At 41.4% G+C, this 22,477-nt stretch overlaps 1 protein-coding gene across 1 annotated transcript; it reads left to right on the top strand.

The window, feature by feature from the left end:
* Window positions 1–15,660: 15,660 nt before the first annotated feature.
* LOC143267154 (disks large homolog 5-like) lies at window positions 15,661–22,160 on the top strand. The gene is made up of 6 exons (XM_076544052.1): window positions 15,661–16,339; window positions 17,473–17,604; window positions 18,253–18,436; window positions 20,377–20,492; window positions 21,437–21,533; window positions 21,697–22,160. Exons 1-6 carry the CDS (start codon window positions 16,233–16,235, stop codon window positions 21,700–21,702), a joined length of 642 nt encoding a protein of 213 aa, XP_076400167.1. The 5' UTR covers window positions 15,661–16,232; the 3' UTR covers window positions 21,703–22,160.
* Window positions 22,161–22,477: the final 317 nt, after the last annotated feature.

Raw genomic sequence — 22,477 nt, 5'->3', positions numbered from 1 at the left:
GATGGGGATTGCATTGAATCTGTAGATTGCTTTTGGTAAAATTGCCATTTTTACTATGTTCGTCCTGCCTATCCATGAGCATGGGAGTTTTTTTTTGTTTTCTGACATCTTCTTCAATTTCTTTTTTTCAGGGACTTAAAGGTCTTATAATATAGGTCCTTCACTTGCTTGGTTAGTGTTACCCCAAGGTATTTTATGTCATTTGTGGTTATTGTAAAGGGTGATGTGTCTCTGATTTCCTTCTCAGCTTCTTTGTCCCTTGTATATAGGAGGGCTACTGATTTTTTTGAGTTGATCTTGTATCCTGCTATGTTGCTGAAGGTGTGTATAAGCTTTATCAGTTCCTGGGTGGAATCTTTGGGGTCACTCAAGTATACTATCATGTCATCTGCAAATAGGGAAAGCTTGACTTCTTCCTTTCCAATTTGAATCCCCTTAATCTCCTTATGTTGTCTTATTGCTCTGGCTAGAACTTCAAGTACTATATTGAATAAGTATGGGAAGAATGCACAGCCTTGCCTCGTTCCTGATTTTAGTGGAATCGCTTTGAATTTCTCTCCATTTAATTTGATGTTGGCTGTTGGATTGCTGTAAATTGCCTTTATTATGTTTAGGTATGTTCCCTGTATTCCTGATCGCTCCAAGACTTTTATCATGAAGGGGTGTTGGATTTTGTCAAATGCATTTTCTGCATCTAGTGAGATGATCATGTGGTTTTTTTCTTTGAGTTTGTTTATATGGTGTATTACATTGACGAACTTTCGTATGTTGAACCACCCTTGCATTCTTGGAATGAAGCCTACTTGATCATGGTGGATAACTGTTCTGATGTGTTCTTGGAGTCTGTTTGCCAGTATTTTATTGAGTATTTTTGCATCAATGTTCATGAGGGAGATCAGTGTGAGTTCTCTTTCTTTGTTGTATCCTTGTTTGGTTTAGGAATCAGGGAGACTGAAAAGCCAGAAGGACCTGGACAGACGTAATGCAGACACTAAGAGACCATGGATGTCAGCCCAGACTAATATACCCAGCAAAATGTTTAATCATCATAGACCGAATGAACAAGACATTCCAAGACAAAGCCAGATTCAAACAATACTTATCCACATACCCAGCCCTACAGAAAGGACTAGAAGGAAAATTCCAACCGAAGGAAGTCAGTAACACCCTTGAAAACACAGGCAATAGATAAAGCCACAGCAGTAAACCCCAAAGAAGAGAAGTACACACACACAGGACCACCCATAACAACAGGGATGAACAATCACTGTTCATTAATATCCCTTAATATCAATGGACTTAATTCACCTATAAAAAGACATAGGCTTACAGTATGGATACAAAAGCAGGACCCATCTTTCTGCTGCATACAAGAAACACATCTCATGCCGGGCGGTGGTGGTGCACGCCTTTAATCCCAGCACTCGGGAGGCAGAGCCAGGCGGATCTCTGTGAGTTCGAGGCCAACCTGGGCTACCAAGTGAGCTCCAGGAAAGGCGCAAAGCTATGCAGAGAAACCCTGTCTCGAAAAACCAAAAAAAAAAAAAAAAAAAGAAAGAAAAAGAAACACATCTCAAATTCAAAGACAGATACTATCTGAGAATAAAAGGTTGGGAAAAGACTTTCCAATCAAATGGTCTTAAGAAACAAGTGGGTGTAGCCATCCTGATATCCAACAAAATAGACTTCAAACTAAAATCAATCAAAAGAGATCAAGAAGATCATTACATACTCATCACAGGAAAGATCCACCAAGATGAAGTTTCAATTCTGAACATTTATGCCCCAAACACAAGGGCACCCACATATGTAAAAGAAATATTACTAAAGCTTAAACCACATATAATGCCCCACACATTAATAGTGGGAGACTTCAACACCCCACTTTCACCACTGGACAGATCTCCTAAATGGAAACTTAACAGAGAAATAAAGGACTTAACTGATGTCATGACCCATTTGGACCTAATAGATATCTACAGAACATTCCATCCTAACAAAAAAGAATATACCTTCTTCTCAGCACCCCATGGAACTTTCTCTAAAATCGACCACATACTTGGCCACAAAGCAAATCTCAACAGATACAAAACAATTGGAATAACCTCCTGCGTTCTATCAGACCACCTTGGTTTAAAGTTAGATTTCAACAACAACAAAAACTACAGAAAACCTACAATCTCATGGAAACTGAATGATGCTCAACTGAATCACCAATGGGTTAAGGAAGAAATAAAGAAATAAATTAATGACTTCCTAGAGATTAACGAAAATGAAGACACCACATACCCAAACTTATGGGACACTATGAAAGCAGTGATAAGAGGGAAATTCATAGCACTAAATGCCCACATAAAGAAGTTGGAGAAATATCACAGTAGTGACTTAACAGCACACCTGAAAGCTCTAGAACAAGAAGAAGCAAAGTCTCCCAGGAAGAATAGATGCCAGGAAATTACCAAAGTGAGAGGAGAAATTAATAACATAGAAACTAAAAGAACAATACAAAAAAATTAATGAAACAAAGAGTTGGTTCTTTGAGAAAATCAATAAGGTAGACAATCCCTTATCCAAACTTACCAAAAGACAGAGAGAGAGAATCCAAATCAACAAAATCAGAAATGAAAAGGGGGACATAACAACAGACATTGAGGAAATCCAGAGAATTATCAGGTCATATTTCAAAAACCTCTACTCCGACAAACTGTAAAACCTAAAGAATTGGACAATTTTCTGGATAGGTATCACATACCTAAGTTAAATCAAGACCAGATAAACTATTTAAATAATCCAATAACCCCTAAGGAAATAGAAACAGTCATTAAAAGTCTCCCAATCAAAAAAAGCCCAGGACCAGATGGTTTCAGTGCAGAATTCTACCAGATCTTCAAAGAAGAGTTAGTACCAATACTCTCTAAATTGTTCCACATAATAGAAACAGAAGGAACATTACCAAACTCCTTCTATGAGATATTTAGTTCTTAATATTTGGGTTTTGTGACTATACACTCATGATGAAGTCTAACATGTCTACCAAAGTCTGGACCACTGGCAGCTAAATGTGGGACAGGAATCATATTGCTGGTATGATTTAAGTCCAAACACCAACAACTGTTATTTTATGAGAAGTCCCAGTAATTGCAGATGATGAACGTATTCAAAATTTACACGAATAAATAGGAAATACATTTAAATATCTAAACCTTTAATTGACATGTGACATTTGTTCTTTGGCAGTATTAAAGGTTTAGGATGTCTTTACATTTGAGCATATTCTATAAACCAAAAAGATAAAATATGTTAAGTGTTTATAATGATAGAGTTCAAAGTCAGGGCTTTGAATGTTAAATTCCTGGTTCTCAGGGACACAAGTGATAATAGATCACAATATTAATATTTTTACTTCTTAGGAATAACATACACTTATACTAGCAGAGACAAGTCAAAACATAAAAAATCTGTGTGATATATCTGATGAAATTAGTATTGTGTTGTAAAATGGTGTAAGATTTATATGAGGAAATAAGTTAGTATACACACCAACATCTTTGATTCATCCTTCATTAAATTCAGAATCATTATCCAAGAAGAGGCCACACTGTTTCAAACAGGACTTAGAGGGGAATGTTAGGAAGTTGGTGGTCCAAATGCTTTGTGAACTGAAAGGTTAGTACTGCCATTCAGCCTTGATCTAGATGGGGAAGGAAGCTCTTGAGTAAATATTTTACAGTGCTGTTTGCCACACAATAGAAGTTAAATCCATTACTCTGAATCTTGTTGTAGTCTTGCCTCTAAGCCATCCAATTTATTTACTAAGGTGAGCAGAGCTCTTCTTCTAATATGTGAAATTGTTATTAATATTTTTATGACTACTCAAGAATGGATATTTGATAATAGCTTTTGGAATGAGTGCTATAGGGAAGTGGGTTTGTTCATAGAAAGCTGTAAACTATGTTTGCCATCTGAGGCTGTTCTTGCCATAGATGTATTTTGCCTAGGTGACTGACAGACTCTGATCCCATTGACCTGGCATTTTCAAATAAAGTTAAAAGATGACTTTTATATGTACTCATAACAAATGCTTAACTACCTCATCTTTCCTATGAAATACACCATGAGGCAAAATGTACATTAGCTTTCAGATAACAGATGCTACCTACCACTGTATGTAAACTTCATTATTAGCTATTAAGCTTCTCTATAAAGAGTTAAGATGTAAAATAATATGCTGGTGTACTATAGTAAATTGCTGGCCATGACTTCTGTTTAAAATATTTTATCCTATTTTATAATATTATTATGAATATCTAGAAAGCATGGCCTAGGCAGTGGTTTTCAATTCATGGCCACAGACCCTTTAGGAGAGTCTAAGGAAATTTTCACCAAAGTTGCATGTCAGATATTCTGCATATCAGATTTAAGGTTATGATTTATAACAGCATCAAAATTAAAGTTATGAAGTAACAACAAAGTAATTTTATGGTACAGGGATGACCATGACATGAGGAACTGTATTAACAGGTTGCAGGGTTAGGAGTGTTGAGAACACTGGCTTAAGGAGAGGAGGGTTTATCCTGCTGTGAATTCAGGTGAGTTCAGTTCCTGGTTGACTTGGGCAGATCACCATAATAGGAATATATGGTGGATGGGAGCTGTTTACCTCATGGCTGCCAGGAAGCAGAGACATAGAGACAGGAAGGGGACACACAGGACAAGATAGAACCCCGATTACCTCTCTCCCCGAGGAGCTACTTCCTCCAGCTAAAGACTGCTTCCCAGCATCTCAGGAACCTCTCCGCAGGGTTGTCTGGTGCTTTGAACAGTTGTCCTCCAGCTTCTGGTCCAACCTCGGGAATTTGGGGACTATTAGGAGGGACTTCCCTAGGAGAAGCAGGTCCCTATAGCTGAGCCTCTGAGCAATAAAGCCTAGCCTAGGCCTATTTCAGGACTAGCTCCTTGAGCCTATGGGCAGCTTCCTGGCCTGCTGCCATGGCAGCTGCCATGGAAACAGCCTCAGCCTCCCACTCCACAGACTAAGCTTCCCCACATGCCTTCTCCACTGTTATAGAGTGAGGCCTAATGAAACCTTCCTCTCCCAGTTGTTTCTGTCAGGTATCGTGGTGAATCCATAACAAACAAGGAACTAATTTAGTAATTGACCTCATTACCCTGAAAGCTCCAGGCTCAGACGGCTTCACAGGTAAATTCTAAACTCTGTTAAACTGTAGAGAAGAGATGGTTTCCTTTTAAAATGAGACTACGTGGCTACGTGGCTACGTGGCTCTAGCTGGCCTAGGAATCACTACATACACCAGGCAGGATTTAACATTACAGTTACCCTCTTGCCTCTGCCAACTATGTGCTGGGGTTACAGGCTGGAACCATTGTTCCCCACTATGTACTGTCTTTTCAGTGAAAGCTGTTCCCAAACAGAAAAGAAAACAGTGCCTCAACTCTGGTGTGTTTTTGTTTTTGATTTTGTTTTGTCTTTCAAGACTTGGTTTCTCTATGTAGCTCTGGCTCTCCTAGAACTCACTATGTAGAGCAGGTTGGCCTAGAACTCAAAAATCTGCCTGCCTCTGCTTCCTAAGTGCTGTGATTAAAGGGGTATGCCACCATGCCTGACTCTGCATCTACTTCTTTTGAGCCTCAGTTAGCCTTGCTTACAAAATCAAGAAAACCAAATGAAGTTACAGGCCCACTTTCACTTAATTACAGTGGACCCATTTGCCAACAAATGGACTAAATGTAACCCATTGCCAGTGTTGGAAGCTTCATTTGGAGACAAGAGACATCCAGTTGGGGTTCTGTCTTCCTGATTTTTTTTATTTTTATTTTTTCCTTTTTGGTTGTTTCATCTAGATCCCTCATATATGTATATATTTTAGAGTGGTTCTACTCTATTAGGCTTCCATAAGATCCCTCAAATGGCCCTGAATTTTACCTCTCCCTCCCTATATTTCTTCATTTACCCCTCTTCTGTGTCCCTCCGCATTTGACCATGCTGTTTCAGACTCCATTACTCATTCATCCACAGCAATCTATTCTATTCCCCCTTCATGGAGATCTCTCCCTCCTTGTGAGTCCCTAAATCTATACCTAACCTGTGGTTATACTGATATATCTTTGACTCAATAGCTAATACCCATATATAATTGACAACATACCATATTTGTATTTCGGTGTCTGGGTTATCTCACTCAGGATGACTTTTTCTAACTTCATCCATTTACCTGCAAATTTCATGGTTTTCTTTCTTTTTTTTTTTCTTTTTTAACTGCTTAGTAATAGCCCATCTCTGTAAGTGAACCACATTTTCTTTAGACATTCATGTGTTGAGGGACACCTAGGATGTCTCCAATTTCTGGCTATTATAAATAGAGCAGCAATGAACACGGTTGAGAAGGTAAGTGTCTCTGTGGTAGGTGAAGAATCCTTTGGGTATATGCCAAGAGAGGCATAGCTGGGTCTTGATCGATTCCTAGCTTCCCAAGAAACAGCCACACCTATTTCCAAAGTGGCCATACAAGTTTGCATTCCCACTGGCAATGGATGAGTGTTTCCTGTATTCCACATCCTGGCGATATTAGATGTCATTTATGTTATTAAACTTATCTGTTCTGCCTCATGTAACATGAAGTCTCAAAGTAGTTTTGATTTGCATTGCCCTGATGACTAAGGATACTGAACATTTTTTAAGTGTTTTGCAGACACAAGAATTTCCCCTACTGAAAATTGTGTTTAGTTCTGTAACTCATTTTTAATTGTCATTCATTTTCCTGATATTCAGTTTTTTTTAGTTCTTTACATATTTTTGATATTATCACTCTATTGGATAAATAGTTGATAAAAATCCTTTTCCCAGCCAGGTGTTAGTGGTGCATGCCTTTAATCCCAGCACTTGGGAGGCATAGCCAGGAAGATCTCTGTGAGTTCAAGGACAGCCTGGTCTACAGCGCAAGATCCAGACAGGCACCAAAACTACACACAGAAAACCTGCCTCAAAAAACAAAAACAATCCTTTTCCCATTTTTTAGGTTACCATTTGGAATAAAACATTATTAGTGGCAGAATAGATAATGCTCCATGGTTGATCCCACAAGTGGACAGACACATTAGAGTTAACAGAATTCAATAAAGCTATTTAATAAATGATTTCTATACAATAATCCATTCTTTACATTAGTAATTTAATGAATATACTTCAATGTATTTTCACTTATTCTTTAAGAATTTCATAAAATGCTTTATGATCATATTCACCCCAAACTCCTCCCAGTAATTCATCCAAATCTGCCCCGACATCTGTGATGCCCAACTTTGTATGTTCATCATTAAATTACGTTTAAATAACCCCAGTGACAGGCTCTTGAAGAAAGCTGACTCTCTCTCTGCCAGAAGCCATTGTTCATCCTTTGTTCATCAGTCAAGAGAGGGGCTCAAGCACCCTTCCCACTCTATTGTAGCAGGAATCTGAATAATTCTTATTAATATAATCAAACCAGAGGCCAGTTATTGAGGCGAATGCTGGTAGATAAGATGCAGAACAAGCCACAGCTATCTCACCATGCCAATTCCTCAGCTGGTCCTGTTTCCTCAGACTTGAGGCCTCTGAGTCCTCATCCAGAATGGGTCTCAGCTGAATTGATGTTCAAAAGCCTGAATGCTTAACCAGCCAAATGCTTAACCAGCCAAATGCTTCTAGTTTCTGGTCTCCATGCCTTATATATCCTTCTGCTTTCTACCACCACTCCTTGGGATTAAAGGCTCGCTTTCTGGGATTAAAGGCGTGAGTCACCATGCTTGGCTGAATCCTTGAACACATGGATTTCTGCCTCTGGAATGCTAGGATTAAAGGCGTGTGCTACCACTGCTTGTCCTTTATGTTTATTATTGTGCTCTGTCTCTGACCCTTGATAAGTTTATTAGTATGCACAATATTTGGGGGAATACAATACCATGTTTGAAAGTTTACTGGCTTGATATTGTATAAGTGACCACAGGTGCTGTGGGTCATAAGTGCAGTGGTCCTGTCATGGCCAGAAGACACTGTTTGCTCTAATCCTCCCTGACCTCTGGCTCCTATTATCTTTCTGTCCCATCTTTCATGATGGTCTTTCAGCCTTGTGGAAAGGGTATGATACAGGTGTCCCATTAAATATGGCTGAAATCAGTGAAATAAACAGAAATATATAAAGATACAGTGAAACAAAGAGTCAATTCTTTGAAAACACTAACAAGATGGACACACCTTTAGCCAAATTAACCAATAAGAAGAGGAGGATGAAAATAATAAAACACTGGAGGAAAAAGGAGACATGGAGGGAATTCAAACCTTAAGAATCTTCATTCCACCAAATTCAAAAAAGCTTTTCAAAATATTGATTAATTTTCTAGATGTCTGTGTGTCTGTGATCCACCAAAATTATATCAAGATAATGTGAATAATAATAGTCTCATACTAATTAATGGTATAGAAGCAGTAATTAGAAATGGCCCAACAAAAAGAAGCCTAGACCAGGACAGAATCAGTGTAGTATTGAACCAAACATTTAAAGGACAACTAATACTCCTGAGATTATCCAATAAAATAAAAAATGAATGATCTCTTAAAATTCCTTTTTTTTTATGCCAGGAATACCGTGATATTGAGAGAGGGAGACAGATAGATACATAGATAGGTAGGAAAGTAAATAAATAGGTAAATGATAGATAGATAGATAGATAGATAGATAGATAGATAGATAGATCAATAATGGATAGATAGATGAATGGGTAGATAGAATTACAGGAAATTACCCTGAGGAACATATACACATAAATTCTCAATAGAATACTTGCAAACAAGTTCAGGATCACATCAAAGAATAATCACACACTGTGATCAAGTGGTCTTCACCCAAGACCTGCAAGGATAATTTGATAAAATAAATCTACATATTTATGCTACCACATAAAAGGAATAAAAGACAGAAACTACATGACCATCTGAGTATATGAAAAAAAATGGCCTTTGTAGAAGTCCAACCTCCATTCATGATGAAAGTCTTGGAGAATCTAGGTATATAGGGTATATATTTCAACATAATAAATTCATTGTAGAAAAAGCCAATGGCAGCATCATGCTAAGTGAAAAAAAACCGTCAAAACAATTCCCAAACATTCAGGAACAAGGAAAGGATATTCACTCTGTCCTCTCCCATTCAGTATAGTACTTGAGCTCTTAGCTAGAGCAATAAGACAACTGAGGTAGATAGAGGGGATACAAACAGAAAAGGGGGAAGTCAAAGTGTCCTTATTTGCAGATGATATGATTCTTAACAAATAAAACTAATAATTTATTAGAAGTCCCTTAAGGCTGATAAATACATCGATAACAGTGGAAGAAAGCAAAAAAGTCAGTGGCCTTCCTTTATACCAATGACAAAACAACTGATAAGGAAATCAGGGAAACAATTCCACTCACAATAGGCTTAAAACAAATTAGACATTTGGACTAGCATAATTTTAAAGCATACTATTAATAAAAACAGCTATGAAATACCCAAGAGAAATCTAAATATATTCAAGACCCTTAAAGCTGATGTTCTGAGATACCTTCAAGACTGAAATGAATGGAAGTTTTTAAAGTTTGGTAGATAAGTAGGTAATAGAAAAGGTCAATTTTGCTAAATTGATAATACTAATGCAATAAATCTTGAATTAGGAAATGTGAATGCAATAATGACCCCTTTTCTGTGGAACTTAATAATTTATCCATAAATACTCTATTATGGGGCAAAGGATAATTCATAAAGTGGAAAAGGTAAAAACATCCAGAGGTACTTTTAAAGAGGGAAAAGTAGGGAGCATGCCATATTAGACAGAAATACGTCATATGAAATTAAAAAATAAAAAATACTTCAGTAGAGTTATGTAAGCAGTCAGTGAGATTGGTAGAGTGGGTATTGTAACAGATGCAGTGTCCACAAACTTTGTATTTGTTGAAAAAAGAGGCTACAGACAACATAGAAAAGGATGGGTTATCAGAGCATGCTCTGAGAATATGTCAAATGTTCTAGTTAGCTTTCTGTTGCTCTGATAAAAGTCCAAAAGCCAATCTGGGAAAGTAAAGTGTTTATTCACCTCACAGGTCCATCATCAAGGGAAGCCAAGGCAAGATCCAAAGGCAGGGGCTTGAAACCACAGAGGAATGCTGCTAACTGTTCTGCTCAGCTACCTTTCCTCTATGGCCCAGGCTCACATGCCTGGGGTTGCCACTACCCACACAGGACTGAGCCCTCCTCAATCAATTAGCAATCATGAAAATGCCAAAGGAGCACACCTACAAGCTAGTCTGAGGAAGTCAAACCTTCACTGCGTGTTAAGTAGACAGCCAAGATTAGCCATCCCAGCAAGCCATAAAGGGGAAAACATTAATCTCAGCTTACTGCAAAGAACATTGACCCTCTATGAATAGAATTCTATGTCCAACGTGAAGTTTCAAATGTATGAAGAAAATTTCAAAGAATTTATATTGGAAAATGTAACTCTCTTTAAAATAAGTGACAATCACACAAGCCACAAAGGAAAATTTGGTAAATTTGACTATTGAAGCCCCTTCTGGAGGCTGCAGGGTGGGCATGGGGATTGGCTGTTGGATGCCAGCACCTGTGACCATCCTTGCACTGTTTTGGTGGAAGAGTTCCCATCAGAAATCCTGCCCCTTATAAGCGTATGTTCTAAAGAAATGGATGGGCCCCTTCTGCTTGATGATTTGGAGAAGGCTGTATCCCGTTTTCAGAGCCATAGATTTTTGAAAACTTCTAAAGCAGCACCAGGCACAAACCCAGTGTTCTTGGTGGCACACACTGTAGTGTCCATGCTCATCATGCTAGTGTCAGTGGTGAGCTCTGTAAGATGATTTAACTCTGGAGTACGATTTGTTTCCTGTTGCTGCTGTCTCCAAATCCTGCCTCTTTGACCACCAGAGAAATTTCAAACTTAATAAATCGTTTTTGCTTAGAAAACAATCGGAGGCTCCTAGCTGTTGTTTACAATGAAGACCCCACAGACGTCTTCCCAGGGTTCTCCTTTCTTCAGTAGGAGATTTTCCTTTCTCACAATGCATGGAGTAAGCAAAATGTGGTCTGTAGGAGTTCAAGTCCAAATTCACAGGCTACTTCTGAGATCCCACTCTTTCTGACATGTCCAGTGTGTTTGCTTTCTTCCTATTTCTTTAAGGAAGGAGTACCCATTTTCTGCCTCTTGGACCCTTTTCCAACACAGTTCCTACCAGACATAGCATAATTATTTGAATTCCAAATCTTCAGTTACAGAGATCGACTGCATTTTTTTGTAACTGGGTTTCTAGTCGATCCCTCTTACCCAAGAATGCACAGAGTGGTATTTCATCCTATATTAGCCATCCATGGTCATAAAAAGGCCACTGAACATCATCATGACATGAGATCTACAGGAGATCCAGATATGAATTTGGATCATCATCCCTCCTTCCTTTCACCCTCTGGTCAATTGCTCATGAATACCAGTGAAGAAGAGAACACAACTGTGATGGCTGTTCTTGTTGTCAGGTGACTACATCTAAGATCAACTAACACCCAGAAAATTGAGCGCACTGCTGTCGGCCATTTCTACTTCATTTGAAGTTGGAAGATCTATTTCTAGTCTGGATCTTTGGGGTAGGAAGTCACACCTTTAATTCAGATCTTTAATCGACACGTAATCTGGACCATGCTTTCTGCTGGAAGACTATAAAAAGGCCTGGAAGAAGAAAGCTTTTCCTTCTCTCTCTGCTTCCTCCACCTTGTTAGCACATCCATTTCTTCACTGACATTGGAGCATAGTACTTTATGATTACAGCATAGACTGCAGACAGCTGAGGCATCCAGACTTGTAGACTGAGCAACTGCTGGATTCTTTGAATTTCTATCCATAGCCAGCCATTGTTGGATTAGCCACAGTACAGCTTGTAAGTAATTATAACAAATCTCTTTTCAATATATAGAGAGATTCATTTTATCACTTCTGCTGTGCTACAGAGCCCTGACTAACACACGGTCTATGTAGAGAGGACATTGTACAACAGTTTGGGTCTCAGAAGAGTCTCAGCTCACTTATAAATTCCCAATGGCCACCATCCCTTAACCTTAGCCTTCTCTAGGGACTTGTTTACTTCAAGGGACTCAATCCTCCTCCTCCACATTATCCTGACTAATTTCTTGCAATGCTTGATTTCTCATATTATTGGCTATGGGTATTAGAATGGTGTTGGAGCCCAGTTTTAGGTTTCCTAGTGGCTTTACCCAGCCGGTCTGCATAGAGAGGATGATTTGACCAAGGGCCTGAGTGCAGGTGTCTGAGATGGTCAGCACTTGGCTGCTCTGGGGGGAGGTCTTTTGCTCCACCCCTTGGCTTTCCTTTAAACACCCTAGGGCAGAGACACTCAGCTCCTCTCCAGGCTATCCTGTATTTTCTTACTGTTTCTCCCACCTCTAAACTTCTAAGTAATATTTACTACTGCTCCTACTGAAGAGTATTCTGGGAAAATATGGGGGTAATGAGTAGCCTCCCTATAGGGTGGGAAGGGCCAACTATTGTCAATGTTTATAAATGAGGTTCCAACTCCTCATGGGTGAAGTAGTGAAAAGATTCTAATGAAGCAGAAAGAAATCTATAGCTTTGTAAAGAGGAGGAGCTGAATGCCTTCCCCTGTGTCACAGCAGAGATTCCTGGAAAGAAACATCAGCTTCTGGTCAATTCATGAAGAATTAGCAAGGAAGCAAAGGCTGTGCCCCATGACATCAGCAGTCTCTTCTCTGGAATTCTACTGTATCCTTGAGAGCTCTTGGAACCCTCTCTGATGTCACTAGTGTTGTAGCAACACCACGTGAGCTTAGGACATTAGTTCAGTGCTGTAAGGTTCCCCAACAGAGATGTGGTCAAGACTGAGGTGTCTAGTTGAGTGAGAGAATACACAGCATGGAGAGACCAGAGCGAGAAAGAAAGAAGCAGGCCCTAGGTTTCACTGGACAACATGGAGAAATCTCAGGACCTGGGGAAGACGCAGTGAGTTCAGGAGGGGCTGGGCAACTTTCTGGTTGTAATTGTGTTGAGCCTTCCATAGCTAGGGCTCAAGAACTGGGAACTTGTGGAAAGGAATAGGCTTATCCTCCTCTGGGTTCCTAAAGAGAGGACCCAGATCAAGGATCCATGATGGTTAGTTTGGCAGATTCAGGAATTGACAAGGCTTTACCTGCTTTGCTCTGTCATCTGCTTTCACTCTGCATGGGGAGGAGGCACAGAGAAAGTAATGAGATTTCTGTACCATAATTGTGTTCCGTCCCCCACACACTGGAGTCCTTTAGTTGTGTGCCAGTAATAATAGGGGAAGGATGGTGCCCTGGCAAAGCCTGAAGTTCTCATACTTTACATCACAGCCACTAGCAGGGCAGGATCCACCAAGTGCTGCTGTCTTCAAATGACCCCTGTGGTTTCTGAGTCACCAACTGCTGATGGCACACAGGTCTGCAGTTCAGCCTGAGAGCTGTTAGATTCAGTGAACCTGGACTGAGACTGCCCCCTTCCTGCCAGCTCTGGGTGTCTTGGACTGTCAGTGAGGATGGCTTTGTGAATCTGATGACCATGTTCTGCCCCTGCATGGCTTCCCTATTAACAGGAGAGTCTGAAGCAAAGAGCAAGTGAGGTGGGCCTCCATACACTACCTGAGTGTGACTGTAGCAATTTTCTCCTGGTTTTTCAAAGCACTTGGCTGAGGGCTCTGAAGCTACAGAGCATTCTCTGTAGCTGTGAATAAGCTTTAGGAGGTTGTCCCCTGGGTCATATTGTCTAGGGAGAGAGAGGAAACCTGCTGATTTCTGAGACATCCACCTCCCTATAGAGAGATAGGAGAACTGACATCCACAGAGGGGGAGACTCAAGTCTTGTCATTGAGAAATTGCTAGGATAAAACTCACCTGTCAATTACTTCCTGAGGATCCTTCAGTGGGTCAGATTTGACTGAGATGAGGTAATGCCTAGGGCCGTACTGTGCTTTGACTTCTAGACGAGGGAATTACTGAGATACTTAACTTTGTCTAACTTGGTTGTCAGGGTGATATAACATCTGAATGGACATAGTTTACCTCACATCACTCATGTATTCTTGGTTCCACCAAGTACTTTCCTGAAACTACAGTCCAGTCTTCTGCAGAATTTGCCATCCAGGCTGAACATGGTGCCATCTCCTCATTTCAGTGCTGCCAGGAAATTGATAAGTGTGATGTGCAGCTCTGCAAAGGTCTAAAGTAAAGGACACCTCATATGTCTCCTGTGTCCTTTGCCTGATTTCTCATGCTCCCATGAGTATTCTTTAAACTGGCTGTGCCCTTCTCCTTCCTAAGGGCATGGGCATCTTCACAGATAGGTCCAGATCAAGAAATTAGTCTCTGTGTCACACTAGGTGAAGCAACATAGCAGTGACACACTACATATTGTCCCCATGACTGTGACACATTTGTCCTTTCTTATCTGTGTCGGGCCTCTCACTAGCCATTCATCTTTCCTGACACCTGAGTAGAGGAATGGACCATCACTCTTCCTGGCAGTGTTTGCTCTTGTGTCTCAGGGATCACCTGCAGAGTCCCAGTTCTTACCATCCAGCCTGACATGTCACTAACTGATTCCACATTTGCTAATGTCGTGTTGGCTTGAATTTATTCTGCTGATGATTCAGGGAAATATTTCTCATTAACTAAGGGACATTTCTTTGTTCTGACAGGACACCCACAAACTCCTACCATATCCATATATTGTAAAAAGCCTTGTGAATCCCACACAATGTTCTTGTTGACATCAGAGGATCAACCTTTCCTTCTCACCATTCTGACTTAATTCCCTAGCAACATTTTTTCTCATGTTATTGATTACAGATATCAAGAAGGGCAAAATCATTGCCTGAGATGTATTTTGAAGTGAGTCTTCAACTTCCCATACATGAAGTAGTGAAAATATTCTAATGAAACAGAAAGAGATCTCTGGCTTTGTAAGGAGGAGGTGCTGAAGGTCTTCCCTTGTATTTCTGGGAAGGCTGCTGGGAAGGGCAACATGGCTTTTGATGAACTGCAGAAGAGCTAGTTAGTGGATAAGTGAGGACTGCCGGGGGTGACCCTAATCATCCCTTCCATGGAGATTCTATTCTATCATGGAGAGTGCTTGGTGTTCTCTGTGATGTCACCAGTTTTGTGGCAACCAATGATTGTGGGTTATTCCTTCATTTCTCATGGACATGTTGGTAAGACTGAGCAGGCTGCTTGGGAGAGAGAATGGAGAACATGGAGAGACCAGAGAGAGACAGAAGGAAGCTGGCCTTTGGTCTCAGTGTAAAACCTGGAGAAACAAATGGTTCTGGGAAAGGCACAGTGAGTCCAGGGCAGGGGACAAGACACTTCCTGGAGGAGGTGAACTTGAGCTGATATTTCTAGTAGTGTAGCTCAGCAGCTGGGAGTTTCTGGGTAGTAATGGGTGAGTCCAGCTTTTCTGGCTTTCTAAAGAGCAGACCCAGAGTCAAGAGTTTCAAAAGGTTAGTTTAGGAGAGCCATGATTTGTCCAGGTTGCAGATGCTTTTCTGGGAATTCCTTCAATTCCTTCTGACTGAGAAAGAGGATTGGGAGAAACAGATGGACCACTGAGCTAGCCCTCTCTCGGTAGGGCATTGCTGCACTTCATCCTAGTGGATTACTCAGTTTCCATGGAAATCTGATGCCAATAGGAAGGGAGGGAAACCACCTAGGCCACACAGCACATCAGCAGATGTTTTGGTCCTGAACACATGTGATTAGGTTTTGGTGCTGCTAAGCTCTAGGGACAACAGGCTTTGCTTCAATCACATCAGATGGTAGCTGACACTGTTCTCCAATTCTACTTGGCTGGCATTGCTTATGCCTTCCAGGGCCAGGGTACTGCATTAGGGAGGGAGGCACGTAATATCCACAGTGGTTGAGGACAGAGACAGAGCTCAGTGGGCAGAGTTTGAGCATAGCTTTCCTGCTGTTTGGAAGGTTCCCTGGGTCCCTAGCGTTCATTCCCTTAGGCTTCTTCTTGGGATTCAGCATGGTCTCTCCTGGTCCTTGCCATTCAAGAATACAAGTTAATTTGTTTTATCTACCTGCAGGGACTACTGGAGAGGCACCATCCCAACTCTCCACCTTTACAGATAGGAGCAGGAGCAAGACATGAAAAAAATCGAAAAACTCACCATTCGATTACATGACATGGAATGTGAGAGAAACGAGCTTCGTGGTATCCTAGCCAATTATACTTGCAAGGATTTGAACAACAGGTAGTCATTATGCACAGTTCTCTGCTGACCTTCTTGAAACCACAGTATCAATCCCAGGTTTCCTGAGGCACAGGAGGCTGAAATTCCAGGGTGTCCTGCTGCCTAAACTAGTTTTCATGAGTTCCTTTGAGATGCAGACTTGGAACCCGGGGAGGAATGAGATAGGGACACAGGCTGTTCTGCTTCCTCGAAATGAAAAGCAGAATGTGTGGCCTAAATTGCACTCTTGGGATACAGATAGTAGTGTGTGTACCCTCAACATGTACTTCAAGAGACCTTGATAGGTGTTAGTTTGAGGGAGATGCTAGGTACTGTGAGTTTGTGGAGAATCTTTGTACTTGACCAGCAGATGATTGTGTATGAAAGCTCATGAAAGCAGCTGGAATGCCCTGGTTTATTCATCTGACTAAAGGTGTGTCCAGAAGCTCCCCTCTGGTCTTCTTATACTCTGTGGCAATGCCACATTTCAACATCTTGGGCATCCTGATTTCATGTGGTGTGTGTGTGTGTGTGTGTGTGTGTGTGTGTGTGTGTGTGTGTCTGTGTGTGTGTGTTGCACAATCCTTAGAGCATTGGGTCTGTTAAAGGGTCTGAGGATTTAACATGGGTCCAGATTACAGCACTGGTGAAGCAAAGGAACCTCATTTTGAGCATCACACCTCCTGGTCACTGTGCTCACCGTTTTAGAACATAAGAATCACTGTGCAGTTTATAAAACCATTCCGAAATTGGGGCTCCTCCCGGCAAATACTAATTGTTTGCTCTGGGTCACTGTGTAGCTATTGGCACCCAGGAATGAGAATCCCTGTTCTAGAGATAGGAGAAATGTTACCATAGGTTTCTTGTGTTTTCAGATATGTGGCACAGATTCATGGCAACTTCTTAGAGCACTTATCTATAGCTCCATTCCCACTCTGGGTGCTCATGAACTGGATCCCTCACCTTAAACCTTCTGGCTGTTATGTTCTGAGCACAAGATAGAATGTTTAATAAGCACCAGGAAGTCCCAGTGTTTAAATACCAGGCTGTGGCATCTACTGTGCTGGAGTAGTCCATGACACAGCCTTATTTATGTGATCCTTGTTGCCTGTGTTCATGGGGTTCATTTTTCCTGGGGCCATGCCCTACCACAGGCTGAACTTTGAAACAGAGATGCTTGAAATGGAACACAAGCAGGTGATGTCGGCTCTCCAGAAAATGCCATTGGAGATGAGTGAAGTCTTGGACAAGTGCAAGGGGCTGATGGAGGAGACTGAATACTTTAGGTAAGTGGCCAATAGCTTGGGAGGGACTGATTCTGCACTTCTTTGTCCTTGACTCAAAGTGAGGGCTCTGTTTCTAGCCTGTGTGCCTTTGAGCCCATAGCCTGCCTTGTGGCCCTTCAATTTTTGCCTCTTGGACTCAATTTTGCTAAGTGTGAAAAAACACTGAGGCCCTCCTATTATTGTCCTGCCCAACTCAGGAGACCTAAGACAGAATAATGGTTTGTACCATGAAGGGATTTCTTGAAGCCCAGGTTCTCTGGGTGCTGGCAGGGGCTTCACAGATCTGATTTGCCTGGGATCTGTAGAGAGAAGTTATTCCTGTTGAAACTTCTGCCCTCATTCAGAGTGTTTTGCCTCTACCTGCTGATGCTTTCCCAATATCAGGAACAGTTAAGCACAGGTGTGGACTGTACCCTTTTCTCAGAGGGACAAGATCCCTTTTGGTACCTGGATTTTCAGAAGTAGTTTGAATTTGTCTGCAATTTGGCTATTCTCTGGATTTAGCCTGTATTTGAGTGATGCTGGCTAGTCTACTGAGAGCTCCATTCTTGTTCTGTTGACCTCAGACTTTTCATGGTTGGTGGTACTTGGATGCAGGATGGCAAATAGAGGCTCACTGTGGCTCACCATGTTTTGGTGATTGTTTAGTTACCTCAATGGCCAGATCCTACCAGAGTGTAATCAGCTAAGGAACAATGTCCATCTGTTGAGACATCAGAACATGCTGCTGTTGAAGGAGCAGATTGAAGAGCATGAGACCTGTGAGAAGTTGAAGAAGCTCTTAAAGGAGGCCCATGAGAAGGTGTGTGACCCCTGTGCTGAGCAGCAGCAGGTAGGCTGAAGCAGTAGGGGCAGACTTCCCAACTGTCCAACCATAAAATAAAAACACCCATGTAAGCACCCACCCACCCATCCAGAATCCATTTCTGTGATCATTCACAAGTCTTCCTGTCGAGTTAGCCTCTTGCTAGATACTAGCTGATTGGAAAGCAAACCTTCCTGGTCTGCTGAAATTGCAGTACATTCAGAGAGATGGGTCTGTGAGATACCACACACCTACATGTCATTATATTAGAATCTGTCATGCAGGGAGCTACTTGTAGAATATCACAGAGCTCTCATTCATTACGTCAGTGGCCTGTGGCTCATTTACATTCTGGGGTCCTGTGAGATCATAAGTAGGAAGCAGCTTGCAAGGACTAGAGCCATAGACAATGCCAAGTGAATGTTTTTCATTGTCAACTTTTGGGGTGGCAAGTGGGCTTGTCCTTTCTTCCTGCCTTCCATTTTGTTCTCTTTCTTTAGCTTAAGTCTTGGGTCACACTCTCAGAAGCTGAGTATCAGCTTGTCAGCCCTGTTTTCTGTGAGTGGTGCTGGGCAGTTCTCCCATCCTGGAGTTTCCAGTCTGGAGCTGACTGAATGACCATCGATGTGGGAGGACTTTGACAGCTTGAGGGTTGGGGTGACAGGTTTAAGGCTTGAAGAGAACATTTTCTCCAATCACCTCAACATAGTTTGACTAAGCTGTGTGCTCTCCTCTAGGCAGTTTTAGTTCCCAGAAGATGGATAGATCTGTTGTAGGCCTCTGTGGAAACATCTGATGTGCATAATCTAAATTTATCTGTTTCCTCAATATGATATCCTCTTCTTTTTTTCTGCTTGCTTTTGATTCCTGTTGTCTGTGTGTGATCCTGACAGGTGTATGTAAATGTGTACATACACGGGTGTGTTCAGAGGCTACATAATGAAACCCCATGTTGTCATCTGTTGCTTACTCTCTTGTTCCCTTGAACCAAGGTCATTCACTGAACATAAAATTATCTGTTTGGGCTATTTGGGCTGGCCAGGACTCTGGATCTCCTGTTCTTCAATGGGGCCTTCTGTCTTGTTTTGTCTTATATAATTGTCACAAGTTTTAATTGCTCAGAAAGAAAAAGGAGGGAGTAGTTTCTCCTGTGTTTATACACTCTTATTGCTTTGGTATACATGTGTTCTTTAATAAATAACAAAATCAAACAATACAGCTATTTTAAAAATAAAAACTAGACTTCTTCCTTTTCATTACACACAGCTAACACAAAGGAAATGTCTTGTTTGACTCATTGGCTTCACAACACGGAATCCCACAGTGCATTTCCTTGCTGATATTGTGTTACTGACTATATCATGTGCGTGTGTGTGTGTGTGTGTGTGTGTGTGTGTGTGTGTGTGCGCGCGCGCGTGTGCATGTGCGTGCGTGCATGCATTTGTGTACAGCTGTGTGGTGAACTTCTCTCTGTGTGTGAATGCTGACTATTATTTGGACATTATTGTTCCTTTGGTTTCTGTTTATGACCTCCTGTTGGTGAGTGGGTGTTTGTGTGCCCATATTTCCTGTATGTGTATGGGTAAATGCTTGTGTGTGTGTGTTGGGGATATGGGTGCTTAAAAGTACTAGTGTTTGTGAATGTGTAAACTCATGTGTGTGTTTTTCTCTGAAATTACTCGTTATATTTTTAATGATGATGGAGACCAACTAACTTTATTGAGAAAGTACTGTGCCTATCTCTAATTGCCACTGTGTTCATTTCTCATCCAAAGAAATTTAATCTTCTTCTCAATAGTATTCTTGGTGATTGCTCCTTCTGTTAGAATTGGCAGCGAAATTGATCATGTTAGTGCATTACAGTGGGCTTGCATGGGTGCATAAATGTACTTCTGTGTGTCCTTGACTTTATGTGTGTGCATGACAGTGAGAACTCTCCCCTGAGAACACAATCTTCTAATGAACAGGAGCAAGAAATCCTGGATGAAAGACTGAAGGGCCTGCTGAATCAGGAGGAGCTGGTCACCCAGCAAAGGGACTTGGCAGAAAAGCTGCAACATCACTTCAGTGTTTATGAGATGAGGTAGGAGCCCAAACTGGGAGGAGTAGTTAGAAAGATGTAGGTCAACTGTACCTATATCTCTGTCCTTTTTGGGAATCTTCCCATCTGGATGGCTCTCATCCACAGGCAGTGAAAGACCACCTCAGGGTGTTGTGCTGGCCCTGTTAACAAGAACTTCTCCAGGAAACACTATGTTTGAGCCTTAGTGTTTCTGAGGAATGTGTACCCCTTATTCCCTTCGGAGATCTCTGGTATCTTCTCAGTGTCCCCTATGTCTCCCCATAAATCTCCCTATGGTAGTCCTCAACTTAGCAGGAGGAGGGTTAATTTTGAAGGACAGTGTGTGCTCTTGTTAATTTATTTTCCTTCCAGAACATCACATTGAAAGAGAAGTTCCTACTTTTGGTTAGATCTGCATGCAGCACACTCCTGCTGATTATAAGCTCTCTGCAGTGTGCATCTGTCTCCTGAGAAAAGATTTTTCTGGACATAAGATTATTTAGGGGTTGAGGTTTTGAATTCAGGCAGGTCTTTGTGCTGTACGAATAATCAGAACCTTCACTGCTTTTATTTTGTAGGCTCTCTAGAGGGACTACATTCAGTTTCCCAGGTTGCTCATTAACCTGTTATCTAATCAGGGCCATGTACATCTGCCCTGAGCTGTCACTCAGACCTTGATACAGTGTTATGTTTTTCTCAAAATATTGTATCTGGACAGCTGTAGAAATGTGTGGAATTTCTTGTCCAGCACTGTGTAGTTCTCAGTTTGTCTTCTAGCAGATTTTAAAACACAGAGTTAAATCCAGGCTAAGGTGCACTCTGACACTACTCTCCTAGGAAATCAAGGAATGACCTGAGCTGAGAGGTCATGCTGGACTGTCCAGATGACTAGAGCTGGTTCAGGCTCAACAGCTGACACAGCAGGTCCCCACCAGGCCTGTTCCCTAACTGCCTTCCTCCTCTAGGTCAGAAAATCTCCAGCATGACCTGGAACATGTCACAGCCCAGGATGAGAGCCTCCTGCAGACAGAGCAGCTGCAGCAGGAGCAGGAAGTATCACAGGCAAGTAAGCCACCACTGCATTCCAACCTGTGCAACCATGGCATTCATGGGGACTGGGGGCTCTTGACATTGGCTTCCAGTGTGAATAGGCCCTGATTTTGTCTAGCCTGTGGCCTAGCCAAGATGCCTCTGGGACTGATTGACTTTCTTTCTCACACAACAGCTTTGAGAGAACTGAGGAGGCCAAAGAAGCCACAATCCACTTGAACCCATGGCGCTCTCCACCCTTGGATTGAAGCCTCCTCAGAAGAATACACATTCCAAGTCCCATGGGGCCTTGCTATACTTGCTTTGAAATGGTCTTTTACATTTGTGACTGCCTTCCTACCATGTTTTCAAGGCCAGCCACAGGCTTTTGACTGTGCCTCAAAGTCTGTTGCATGATTAACCTAACCCTTTAATCTGTTAATTTAGCAAGCTGCTTAGCATAATTTTTTTGTTTGTTTTTTGTTGGGTTTTGTTTGCTTTGGGTTTTTTGGTTTTCTTTGTTATTGTTTAAGGTTTTGAATTCATTTGTACTCTCTTTGGTTCTTGTTGTTTGGTATTTTGATATGACTATTTACTGTTTATATTGTGTGCCCTTTCATCCATTATTGAGTAAAATGATTGTATCTTTATTAAGAAAAATGTGATTGCCTACTCTTCACTCTTAACACCTTAAATGTGGTCATATACACAATGGAGTACTACTCAGCAGAGAAAAACACTGACATTATGAAGTTTGCAGGCAAATGGATGGATCTAGAAAAAATCATCCTGAGTGAGGTAACCCAGACTCAGAAAGACAAACATGGTATGTACTCACTCATAGGAGAATGCTAGATGTAAAACAAAGATGACTAGACTGATACTATCAACTTCAGGCAGGCTATGTAGAAAACAGGACCCCAAGAAAGATACAGGGTTCGCCCAACAACAGAAAAATGGATGAAATCTACATGAAC

The sequence above is a fragment of the Peromyscus maniculatus genome, chromosome 9 (assembly GCF_049852395.1).
Source record: "Peromyscus maniculatus bairdii isolate BWxNUB_F1_BW_parent chromosome 9, HU_Pman_BW_mat_3.1, whole genome shotgun sequence".
In the NCBI taxonomy this organism is placed as follows: Eukaryota; Metazoa; Chordata; class Mammalia; order Rodentia; family Cricetidae; genus Peromyscus; species Peromyscus maniculatus.
This window is presented reverse-complemented; position numbering and strand designations above follow the sequence as displayed.

Bases quoted from the DNA above. Each gene is read 5' to 3' on its own strand.
- LOC143267154 (XM_076544052.1), top strand. From the start codon at position 16,233: ATGAAAAAAATCGAAAAACTCACCATTCGATTACATGACATGGAATGT. The intron at 16,340-17,472 runs GTAGTCATTATG...GCCCTACCACAG, and splicing joins TGCAAGGATTTGAACAACAG to GCTGAACTTTGAAACAGAGA. The intron at 17,605-18,252 runs GTAAGTGGCCAA...GTGATTGTTTAG, and splicing joins GAGGAGACTGAATACTTTAG to TTACCTCAATGGCCAGATCC.